At 33.9% G+C, this 13,153-nt stretch overlaps 1 protein-coding gene across 1 annotated transcript; it reads right to left on the bottom strand.

Moving 5' to 3' along the window:
• Positions 1-7,856: 7,856 nt before the first annotated feature.
• Positions 7,857-8,201, bottom strand: LOC147395944 (putative glutaredoxin-C14). Its single transcript, XM_086450807.1, has one exon. It carries the CDS (start codon positions 8,163-8,165, stop codon positions 7,857-7,859), a length of 309 nt encoding a protein of 102 aa, XP_086306933.1. The 5' UTR covers positions 8,166-8,201.
• Positions 8,202-13,153: the final 4,952 nt, after the last annotated feature.

Here is a 13,153-nt window from a genome sequence, read left to right as displayed (position 1 = left end):
TTGGCATATAAAAAATTATGGTAATGGTATAATTAACTATAATTAGGATTATTTTTCAAAATTTTGAAGACAATAATACATTTTTTAAATTTTATATTATTCAGGAATAATACATTGTGTCGAAAGGTAGTCATATTTTACTAGATTATATAATATATTTTTCAAAATAATATTAGTTGATGTACAGTACACATTAAATCCACAAACTGGTGTAATTTGAATTTATTATAAGTTGGAAAAATGAGAGTTGACCATTTCCTTTCCTTCTATTTCAGAAGGAAAATGTGAGCTACCAATTCTTTTTTGGGTGGGGGTGGGGGTACTTCCTACTTATATCTCAAATAATTCCTTTTTCTAGTTTTTCTGATTTTGTGCTACATGTATCTATCTAAGGAGCATATCATGAGTTGGAATTTTATCCATGAGAAATCAGCTTTTCTTTCTTGTATCAAGATTCCCATTCAATTCAAGTAAAGCCTAAAAGAATAAGAACCAAAATTGAAAAACAAAAAGAATTAGATAAAAGGGCCACAATTAATCAAGTAGTGCCCAATATGAAAGTCTTCTTGGCAAAATTTTCTGTCAAAAGTTTTTATTTTTGTTACTATTTTAAATTTATCAAAGTAGTAAAATAAATTTATTTTTAAGTTCCCAAGGCCTCATTTAGGAATACAGTGCAGCTAGGTGAAGAGCTACTACAAAAACACTTCCTTTTTAATCATTTCTATGAAAATATCTCATGCAAAATTGGTGATGTGCTGAGTATGTTTAGGAGAATTTCTCGAGAAAGGATTTATTCGGATATTTTGGTAACTATTTAAAAAAAATGGTCATGTTTCTAAAATTTAGTTAATGTCTAAGAAATATTTTGGATGATATTGTAGTCATCATCCATAATTTTGATCCCGAAAGTGCTTTTGAACACCAGACAGTGTGAGAAGGTTTTTTGAACTCGAACAGTCCATAAAATGTCTAGACTCGATAGGGATAGCTAGGAAACAATGCAAATAGTAGATGAAGGAAGACCTTGGAACTCTAAGAAATGTACTAAATTAAAACAATCCTTAGAGACATGGTTTGCCCCACCAATCGATCAATGCACGTACATATATATATATATATACATATGGAAAATGTTCGGCACCCTACGTGTTTTGTCTTACATGGGTTAGCAGTTTTGGAATGGGCTGATTTTTGGTGAGGATGATCTCTATGGTGAGAAGATCATCCTCACCAAAAATCAGCCCATTCCGAAATTTCTAGTCCCATATTTACAAGTTGAAGAATCGTAGACCATCCATTTTTTATGGGGTTAGAAATTTCCGAATGGGCTGATTTTTGGTGAGGATGACCTCCTCACCATATAAATATAGGTTGGGATCAGTTAACACCTAAGAATGACTGAAATTTAGGAGTATCTTGATAACACAATCTTGGAGATACTTATCCTGATGCTAAATCTCTACCATTGGATTTTGCATTAAAGGGTTAGGATCATGTGTTTTTGTCATGAGTCATTCTTAGGAGTCAAGGGATCCTAAGAATGTGTATATATATATATAGGGTAGCGATCAATGGCCAACAGTTTGGCAAACATTTTGGCAAACACATTTTTCAAAACATGGGTTAGAGGTCTTGGAATGGGCTGATTTTTGGTGAGGATGATCTCTATGGTGAGGAGATCATCATCACCAAAAATCAGCCCATTCCAAAACTTCTAACCTCATCAAAAATGGTTTACAAAAAATGGACGGTTCACGATTTTTCAACTTGTAAAATGGGGCTAGAAGTTTTGGAATGAGCTGATTTTTGGTGAGGATGATCTCCTCACCGTAGAGATCATCCTCACCAAAAATCAGCCCATTCCAAGACCTCTAACCCATGTTTTGAAAAAGTGTTTGCCAAAATGTTTGCCAAACTGTTGGCCACGGATAGGGACCCATATATATATAGGGTCCCGTTCGGCACCCTAAGTTTTACCACACACTTTAACAAACGCGTTTTGTCCTACATGGGTTAGAAGTTTCGGAATGGGCTGATTTTTGGTGAGTATGATCTCTATGGTGAGGAGATCATCCTCACCAAAAATCAGCTCATTCCAAAACTTCTAACCCCATCAAAAATGATTTACAAAAAATGGACGGTCCACGATTTTTCAACGTGTAAACATGGGGCTAACATTTCATAATAGGCTGATTTTTGGGGAGGATGATCTTCTAATCATAGAGATCATCCTCACCAAAAATCAGCCCATTCCAAAACTTCTAACCCATGTAGGACAAAAAACGTTTGTTAAAGTTTGTGGTAAAACTTAGGGTGCTGAACATTTCCCATATATATATGGGAAATGTTCAGCACCCTAAGTTTTACCACAAACTTTAACAAACGTTTTTTGTCCTACATGGGTTAGAAGTTTTGGAATGGGCTGATTTTTGGTGAGGATGATCTCTATGATTAGAAGATCATCCTCCCCAAAAATCAGCCTATTATGAAATGTTTAGCCCCATGTTTACACGTTGAAAAATCGTGGACCGTCCATTTTTTGTAAATCATTTTTGATGGGGTTAGAAGTTTTGGAATGAGCTGATTTTTGGTGAGGATGATCATCCTCACCAAAAATCAGCCCATTCCAAAACTTCTAACCCATGTAGGACAAAACGCGTTTGTTAAAGTGTGTGGTAAAACTTAGGGTGCCGAACGGGACCCTATATATATATATATATATGGTGTCAGAGAAATGCATTGAAAGGGGCAACTAAAGTGGTTAGCTGATAGACTAAGTGACTATTAAAATAAAAAAATTAATTTGAACGTTGAAGTGTGATTTGTGGATTACTTGCCAGAATTACAAATTCCAGATAACATTGAAGAAGAAGATCAAAATGGACTCGAACTTCACACCATGCATCTCAATGTGTTAAGAGAAATTTAGTGCCCTCGTAGCATTATGTTTTTTTATCGGTCCCATAGCATTAATATGTTGCATGATACTTATCATCAATAAGATATGATATTCATATTTTGTGTTGTGTAACATTGTCATCAGGGCGTAGATCTACATGACATGTGTGAATGATCATCTTACCTATGTCCATGCATATGACATGCCATGTACCTTATGCCAGGTTCCAAAACAGATGAAGTAGATGCGTATAGATGTAGATGGGTAGGTTAGTGGGGGGTGGAATATGAACTTTTTTAGATGTCCCAAGAATGCACCAGCGGGTCCTAGCATCACACTTTGGGTGTGGGTGTGGTGTGGGTGTGGGGATGAAGGTACACATCTGTACAAATTGCTCTACCTTTTCCCCTCCTATCCCATGAGACCCTTTATTCCATAAGATATGGAACAAATTATTATATCACATCGACAATGTGAAGGCCAATCAGACGGTTTCTTCTCCAAATTATAGATTCCAGACGTACAAGGATGTGGGCCCCATTATTACTCGATGATGGGACCACTATTGGATCACTGATGCCCATAGAGCTATCAATGGAATATTTGGATTGGACTAGTCAAAATTGGGACCAATCTAATTTTAAGGATATTTTCATAATTTTATTTTTATTATGTAAAATCCTAATTGTGTTTCTTAGGAGATGATCAGAGCCTAGAAAGTCAATTTTAAGATCCTAATTACAGAGATTTTAAGGATAAAATATATTTAAATCTCCTAATTAGAGATAATGCATTCATAGTCCATATTTTTGTTATTTTCAAATTTATTTTGATATCTAGTTTAATTTTGGTTAATTATTTGTGATAAGTCAAAGGCAAGAGATCCAAATGGAAAAAACCAAGCAAATTGCAAGAGCACAATGTAGCTAGGAGCCCAAGACATAGACCCAGACCAAAAATCAGGCCCATTAGGCCGACAAGAGCTACAGTGCGATGAACCCTACTGGCAGCGCAATAAAGTCGATGAGCTAAACCTCAGGATCCGTGCAGCATAATGAAAGTTTGATCTGTGATGTAATAGATTAGGGTTTGGATTTTTATTGATATGCACAGATGTTCTGGCTTAAGAAATCCTAATCTGGCTCTATAAATAGAGACCAGACCAAAGTCAAAGATATCTCTTACATCTCTCACCTCTCTCTTCTTTTTTTTTATCAATTCTTTTTAAGTTTTAGCTTTAGTTATTGTTCAAGCTTTGTAAGCAACGAGATAATATCAATTTCAAGAGAAGATAAATAAAAGAAGCACTCATCTTTTCTTTCTTACTCTTTTAAATACCTACTTTTATTATACTTGCAATTATCCTTGGCTAAACCTTTATTAAAGAGGTTAATGAAGCCAGAACAAGATCTTCTTAGTCAATTTATTTGTTTTGAATATGTTTTTTATTATTTAATGGTGATGATAACTTGCTAAGAAGAGATCATCAAATCTATTTTCTATTTTCCAGATTTTGATGATTTAAACTTAAATAAGTTGAAGCTAAATCATGCTTTGTTGGGAATATCATAAATAATTTCTTGAATTCATCTTATTAAATTGAATCTCATATTTTAGATCTTTTATTTGTGTTTAACAGGTTTAATCTTCCGATCTAACAACATTAGATTGTTGATAGGATAGAGACAAAAACACAAAGACAAAATTGATGAGATGGTATGCTCCTGGTGGATTCAAGTGATCTAAATCTTACACTACAATCTTTCTCTTTAGCCATAGTTTACTATTTTTTTTTTAGTTTCAACTTTTACAAATCAGTTTTAGTTACCTCAAATTTTAGTCGTATTCTTGAGTTACAATAAAAAATAAAAAATAAAAAAATCAAACATTGTCTTTGTGGATCGACCCTTGTTTGTCAAGATTTTAGTATTTGTTCTTGTTTTATTTTGTATGGTAAACTACGACAAACAAAAGATATATTTTCCTTTCGGTGAAAGGATGTTAATATGTAATAGAGACTATTTTCTTTAATTATATAACAGAATTGGCATGGATATGTTGATGTATATACCTCAGTCAGGAGGGAAGCGCGTAAATCTCTATGTTTGTGTGTGCCTGCATCGATGATCTTATTTCTTTTTTTATTATTCTTGGATTGGTTTCGTTATAGATAGGATTGGACCCCGAACTGATCCAAAAAGGAACGAACTAGGCCCTTATCAACTTTTTATTGAACCTAAATAATAGTGTCTCAATACGATCTGATAACAATCAGATTGGTTCTATATCCCACCAAATTTAATTTGACAAATAAATTATGAAAAAAAAAAAAACTCATAAAGCTACACAAAAAATAGTACTCAATACAATTTACATACTTTCTCACATTTTAATTATGGTAGTAGAACATGGTTGGCATAGAACCAAATCGATAGGTGATCAATTTGGTCATTATCGGAAACCAAATCTTTGATCCATGTCCAAAAGTTATCATATCAGGTTTCAAGTATGATTGGTTCCAATATTTGCAATCCTAATCACCATCATAAGTGATATTATATTTAAAAATGATGAAGATTCTCCTTCTCTTTGGGACTTCATTTAAACCCAACACCTTCATACAACTAAACGGATACGTATTAAAGACATATGAGATTCATAATTTCAGTCCAAGACCAAGATGACTCAAACAAATCAGTTATCTTAGAGACAACTCATCCAAGATTGAAGATGACTTACATGATATTTTAAAATCTTTGTAAAATATGAAAATCAACGCAATCAACTAAAATTTCTTAGTTTTTAAATAAAATAATTAATTTGTAATGAGTTTGCGCTTGCTTGACTCATTGCAATGTAATTTTGAGGCTATAAGTTTAAGTCCAATATAACTTCTTTAAAAAAAAAAAAAAAAAACTGGCACAGATGAGCTAAGCTAGAAACCCCATTCTCGAGAGTAAGGGATTGAAACTAACTCGATCGAAGATTGGGATCAAAACTCTGAGACGAACTACATATACTTTCTATTGTACTATAATACCCATTAAGTTAAAAGAAAAAATTTATAAGACAATAATAAGATTGATTATAATTTATGGTACTCAATATTGGGTATTGTATAGGGAAATAATCACGTAATTATTTAAATCGAACACGTGTCCAGGCCGGTCAAACGGTACCATGCACAGATCAGCACATGAGCACTACCCAACAGCAGGACAGGCCAAAGCAGAGAGCGCCTAGTTTGGTTAGAATAAGACCTGATCTGCTAGGCAACGTAGAGATGGTCAAAGAATACTCGTAATCCTGATACATGCACATCAAGCCTAGAGATCTCGAAGGAGATCTTCCAGTATAGTATATCCAATCCAAAAGATTATCATTCCATTTATGGGTTCAAGGAATCAGGGGATTTTCCGGGATCACCCCCCGTGAGAAGGGAAAATCTTAATTCGCAGGAAGGATCTATAAATAGCACTATTTGCACTAAGGGAAGGATCTTTTGACGAATTGAAAGTCTAACCAATTGATTAGATTATTCATGTGCCTCTCTAACTTAAGCATCGAATGATTTTGACAGGTACCACGTCGGAACGAGAAGGAAGATGACAGTAACGACTTCGGATCCGTGCGGTAGAGTCCATCAGCACCGTCAACCGAATTCTGACCCCAGAGGTAGTTAAATGAGGGTCGACTATATAATTCCAATTAAAAGAAATATTCAAGTTGAAGATCCTAAAAAGAATGGGAGAATGACCAAAAAGAACTTGAATAGGGACAAGAAAAGCAAATATGAACTCATTCTCAACTTGAATATTTAATAAGCTTCCCTCAATTTAAAGAAACAAGCAAAAGAGACCTGATCAAAATTAATCATACATTTTAGTTTAAAGTATCTTCTTTTCTTTTCGTTTATTTATTTTTTAATTCATTTCATTGTTGCTTATTGAAAGGCACTTGATTTTAAACTAGAAGAAGGGGGAAAAATATGTTAATCCAATTATCAAATAACCCATCGTTTTATCATTTATTTGCATAGATCTATTGAGTGGGGGTTCATTCATGGGTGAATAGGCCACATGGCTGAGTAAAGTAACCATCCAACTTCTTGTTATAATGATCTAGAATGTATACATTGGATCAGCTCAATTTCTTTTCCCCCGTACACATGCACAAATATATATAACCCATAAATCTATTTAGTAAACCTAATTGATCAAAATTAAATAAGTTTTGACCTTAATGATATAAATTATGATGTGTTATGTCCAACCTCCAGTCTTTGTTCGCTAATGGTTAAAATGCCCATGGATCGAATCAATCAAAACAACCATCTGCAGATAGTGATTTCAACCATCGAAATCATTTGATCCCTTTAAACCGAGTGGTTATAATTTCAAGGTTGCAACCTAGACTAGATTCGACAAAGGTTAAGGCTTTGAGTAAAATCTCCATATCTCGAATTGATCAAAATGATCATTCGATAGTGATTTTAATAATTAGAATAGCTCAATGCCTTTAAACCGAGTGTTTAATTAGTGGGTTTATCAAATAGTAATGTATGGTAGATCAAAGTACTTAGTTCTTAAGTTACAACGTTAATTATGTTATTTTAAATTTAGATGCATGTTCGATTGTCTTGTCATTGATTCAAGACCATCAATCCGAAAGGACACAGGACTATAGGAGATGTAACAACACTAATAGGAATATTATTGATTTAACAACACTATTAAGAATAAGATTATTCTTTTTTATATATAATTAATCACATTTGCTGAAACTTACTTATTCTAAAGTATACCATACACATTATGAAAGTGTAACATCATTAATAACAGAAAATGTTACATATATAATCCATGTTTCATTGTCGGGTTTAAGATATTAAACAAATTAATCCGACCGCGTTTTTATTCTAATTAACATGGTATGAGAGCACAATATGATCCAATTACAACCAAATGGCGCCTGCTTTTTTGAGCATTGGGATCAGAGAACCGCTAATACGAAGGGACATGATTGTACTAGTGGAGTTCACTAATTGGACCCCTATAAATACAACTGGTACCGAAGGGTTACACCCGAGCCTCTGGAGCGCCCTCTCCATCTCCCTTCCACTTGGATCTTGGTCGAGCTCATGAACCGCTGGGTTCACACCAAGGTCATAGAATAGACTCTTGACTGCATGGCACATGCTGCAAGAGCTCTTACTGAAGATCACTACCGCCTTTTGGGATGCCAAATTCATTACCCTATCCATTGTTGAAGAAGTGCGTGCAAGGAGATGTGATGTTGATCGACGAAGTAACACAAATTATATATTAAGGAAACTAGTGCTAATTATCTACTTGAAACTCCAAATCAAGCCCTAATACTTATAAAACCAAATGAGAATGGTGAGGAAGAGAGCAATGTGAGCTACTTGAAGGTTTGGGTGTGTGATGAACTTGAACTACTACAATTAATTACTTATACAAAGAGAGAGAGAGAGAGAGGCAGGTGAGGGGGTGGATTGGATTGTTTAAACAATTAGATATATATAATTGAAAAGAGAGAGAATTTTCCCTTACTCGGTGGATGCTAAAGCTTCCACATGCATCGTGCATTTTCTTTGGTATATCAATAGTTAGTTGTTTGTTTCACAAGTTGTGCAACATGATGGGACACTACAGATGAACATTCCACAATGTCAAAACTGTCTCATTTCAGGTGACTTTATTAGCTATATATGCCTCCTCGAATTATAAAAGGGTATATTTTTTGTATCTATCAAGCAATGTTTTTAAAATCAAAATCTCAACTCCACAGATGTTCATTGGGTTAAATTAACTTGATGAGTTGAGACAGTATGGATCAAAGAAAGGATATGATCAATGTGGAGGTCATTTTGTGATTGACCTCGAGATCTCATTTTTAACAAGATCATTCTCCAATAAATCATATAAATAATAAAAAATAATGCAAAAAAGAAAGAACACAAAGATTTTTTATTTGGTTCGGCAAACGTGCCTTCTTCCACGAGCTCGGGAAGTCGTTTCACTATAGATTTCAGATTTACACATAGTCTCCTTTTTCCCTCTCCATCTTTTTTCCTCCCCATCTTTTTTCCTCTTCTTTTTACGATAACTTCAAGGTCTTTAAATAGAGAAATCATAATTAGAGTAACCCTAATTAATTACAATTTACCACATTGTCCCTTATCCAAAATATCAATTACATAACAAGGAGAATAATCTTTTTAAATTTGAAATCTTCCCTAATAAGATATAACTCTCTTTAAATGATGCCATGTGTCCACCTCGAGATATGCATTGATGGTGCTAATGGACGATCCAAATAGGAGACGATTTTAGCCCTTCATAATCAACATCAATACCTAAGGAAAAAGTTGGAAGCCACCATAAATAAATAAAAACTCTTAAAAGAAGCTTTATTGAATCAAAGATGTCTTTGTATCGTAGTTACAATCCTATCTATAAAAACGAGTTTTATTAGCTAAAAATAATAAGAAATTATCAAAAATAGTAAACACAAAGTAAACATGGAAATAAATATTGTTGGATTAATGTGAAATTTAAGCTAATGTTTGAATGAAGGTGGAAGTAAAAGTAAAAGCAAAGTAAAAGTTAAAGTAAAAAAAGTGAAAATAAGAGTTAAGTGATTTCTTTGTAAGTCGTAGTGTAAAATTTTAGTCTTACATCGAATAGAAACAACTAAAGAGTATAACTCTTATATAGAAGTTCTCATATAATACATTAAACTCATGAATGTTCTAAGAGACACGAATGGTGTTTCAACTCTATAGACATGTGTGTTTGTTCGAACAGTCACAACCCAAACTCTACAGACATGTGTCTCTGTTCGAAAAATCACAACCAAACACATTTTTCAATAGTCTTGGTGACTGTCCAAAGAGACATTTCTAATTTTATAAATTCTTATTTGTTTTCTCTTTTGCATTCATTCAATTTTCGAGTTATTACTTGCATAATATCCTTTTGTTTTCAAAAGATTTTTTCGTGTGTCCTTGAGAATACAATTCACAGTACAAGTTTATTTGCAGGTGTACACTAGGAGTGTTACCTTGTACACATGTGAAGCATTGTATCCTGGGAGATAAATGTGCAAAAACTATTAACACATCACATGGGCAAAATCTATCTTAAGGCAATTGTGTCCAATATAGGCCTCGTTCATTTCAATATTAAACTAATATTTTTAAGTTATTTATAATTTATTTTGTTATCTTATTTCACATCATTTTTTTTTGTTTATTTTCTCTAATCTTACATCACAGAAATAACAAATACTACTTGACCCAAGAAGTAAGATAGAATCAATGGTACGTGATTCTAACTTTTATACATAAAGTTATTATCAAAACAAAACTTTCATAAAACAACAAAAGTGTCTAGGGAAAAAAATGTAAATGAAGAATTGCACCCTAAAAATGAAAACCTCACATGTCTCATAGCATGATTATGACTCCAAGGTCTCTTATGCCACTTGTCCTATATCATGACTCATGGGCTGATTTTGGAGGTCAACGGGATACTATCCATCAACTACTTCTAAATATGAATATCATATCCTCTATCAAGCTCTAGAGGGTCGAAGCTTGTGGACCAAAGCATTTTAGGTTATTATTGTTATTTGAGCTTTTATTTGCTAGTTGGGATAGTCACATTGGTATGGAAAAAAAAATTGAATGAGTCACGATAAATTGACTCGGAAAAAAGTCACTTGAAATTCACTCACTGACATGGATGTGTGTTGAACCATAGATCTTTTCCTTGTGCATCCCGAAGAAAAAGGATCTATGATTCCATACAAGTATCCACATCAACGAGTGAATTTCGAGTGATTTTTTTCGAGTCAATTTATCAGTAGTCTTTGCATATTCATTTAAATAATGATGAATGCACACGGTTTTGGGTACACAACTGATGTGGCAAGGGCATAGAACGGTAGATCTTTTTTCCTATGTGTCCCGAAGAAAAAGATCTATGGTTTTGTACCCTTGACACGTCAGTCGTGTACCAAAAACCGTGTGCATTCATCATAACTCTATTCATTTGGTTTTTTCCATTCGACCAAGGAGATAATCGAGCCAACTCGATAAATCTACCCCTTTCCGAGTTTAAATGGAGTCATCTCAAAAGTTAATCAATTCAAGTGAACTCAGTTGTATTTCAAGGAAAGAATCGAGTTTTAATCCAAGACTTCTCAAGTCTCAAATGAAAGTAGACCATGAAAGATACATATGGTTGAGATGGGAGGAAAAACACAGCTTCCCGTAGGATTAGTACACATTTTCTTGAGATTTGTATTTTAGGTAATCTCTAGAAATATCTTCTCACCTCAACTACAAGTTTGTGACGCTTTGCCTTAAATGAAGATATAGCTCTTTGCAGGTTCGAACCCTGATTGTCTCTAATTGCGTTTTTAGTTCCAACTACTCTCCAGTCAAGTGTCAAGAGATAGGGGGTTTGCAAAAGATTGCAGCCCAGGGCCGAGTACGAAAGGGACTCATTTATGGCCGATAGCCTGTCAGTTTAGTGGATTCTGTCTTCAAACACTTGGTTGAAGCTAAGCACTTAGTAAAATTTGCATTTAATATTTTGTGTTTTAGCAAAATGGGCAATATTTTTGCAAAATTTAATGAACCAACCACTTTTCATTTATCCAATTTCATAATTATCTTTTATAAGAACAATTTCTATGTCTTTACTTATTCAACTCAAGGATATAAAGGTAAACTCATCAAATTGTCCGTATGAAGTCATTTTTTTTATAGGAAAATGTGGAAGTAACATTAAAACTGACATTGATTCTCACATTGCTGATGTGGATGTATGTCCAAAATCATAGATATTTTTCATCAAGATACAAATGAAAAACATATATGGTTATGTGTGCACTTTCACATCAACAATGTGAGAATCGATGTCAATTTCAATGTTACTGCAACGCAATGTTTTTTCATAATTATGAAAGGAAAATGCTGGAGTGACATTTTCGCTGATGTAGATGTGTGCACGAACCATAGATACTTTTCATCAAGATACTACTGAAAAGCATTTATGTTTGTGTGGACATCTTTACATCAACATTGTGCGAATCGGTGTGAATTTTAATGTCACTCTAACATAACTCAATTATGAAATTGGGTAAATGACCGTTATATATATATATATATGGGTGGGGTTCCGTAGACACATAAAGCTACAACGTTTTTGTCTTATATGATTAAAAAGGTTCAGAATGGGCTGATTTTTTTTGTGAGGATGATCTCTGAGGTGTGGGGATCATCCTTGCAAAAAATCATTCCATTCCAAAACTTCTAACCCTATCAAAAGTGATTTACAAAAATTGGATGGTCTAAAAAATTTCAACTTGTAAACATGGGGTTAGAAGTTTCATATGGGGCTGATTTTTGGCAATGATGATCTTCTCACCATAGAGATCGTCCTCACAAAAAATCAGCCCATTCCAAACATTTTTGCCCATATAAGACAAAACACGTTGTAGCTTTATAGTAGCTTTATGTGTATACGGATCCTAATCCTATATATATATATATATAGAGAGAGAGAGAGAGAGAGAGAGAGAGTCTTGCCATGTAAGAGGAAAAGTGACCTCCATTTATACTTCCTTTCACCACCACTGCAGATGCTCCAACGCCCTCAATCACCTACCTCACTTCATATCATAATTTTAAGGGGAAACTACCAAAACAGCTATGCATTTTTTTCAAAATTATTGAAACAAACATGCATATAGGGTGGCATTTGGAGGTCCTAAAGAGAGTCAAACATTGTGATAAACATTTTTTCAATGTATGGGATAGAGGTTTTAAAATGGGCTGATTTTTTGTGAAGATGATCTCTATGATGAGATAATCTTCACCAAAAATCAGCCCATTCCAAAATTTATAATCCCATCAAAAGTTGTTTACAAAAATTGGATGGTCCACGATTCTTCAACTTGTATAAGTTAGGGTTAGAAGTTTTAGAATGCATTGAATCGGTGTGAATTTTAGTGTCACTCTAACATAACTCAATTATGAAATTGGGTAAATGACTGTTTTATATATATATATAACATAAACCCCGAGGGGTTGGCTCAATGGCAATTTCGAACCAATAAGAAATTATTGCCCATGGATCGTAAGTTAAATACTTAGTATGAGCATTAATTCCTCACTTGTGAGAGCACACCCTCACTTACCTAGTCTGTGTGATGTGC

The sequence above is a fragment of the Akebia trifoliata genome, chromosome 8 (genome assembly GCF_017979445.1).
Source record: "Akebia trifoliata isolate Shusen 1 chromosome 8, ASM1797944v1, whole genome shotgun sequence".
Lineage (NCBI taxonomy): Eukaryota > Viridiplantae > Streptophyta > Magnoliopsida > Ranunculales > Lardizabalaceae > Akebia > Akebia trifoliata.
Note: the sequence above shows the minus strand (reverse complement) of the source record. Positions and strands in the feature narration are given on the sequence as shown.

Bases quoted from the DNA above. Each gene is read 5' to 3' on its own strand.
- LOC147395944 (XM_086450807.1), bottom strand. From the start codon at position 8,165: ATGGATAGGGTAATGAATTTGGCATCCCAAAAGGCGGTAGTGATCTTC.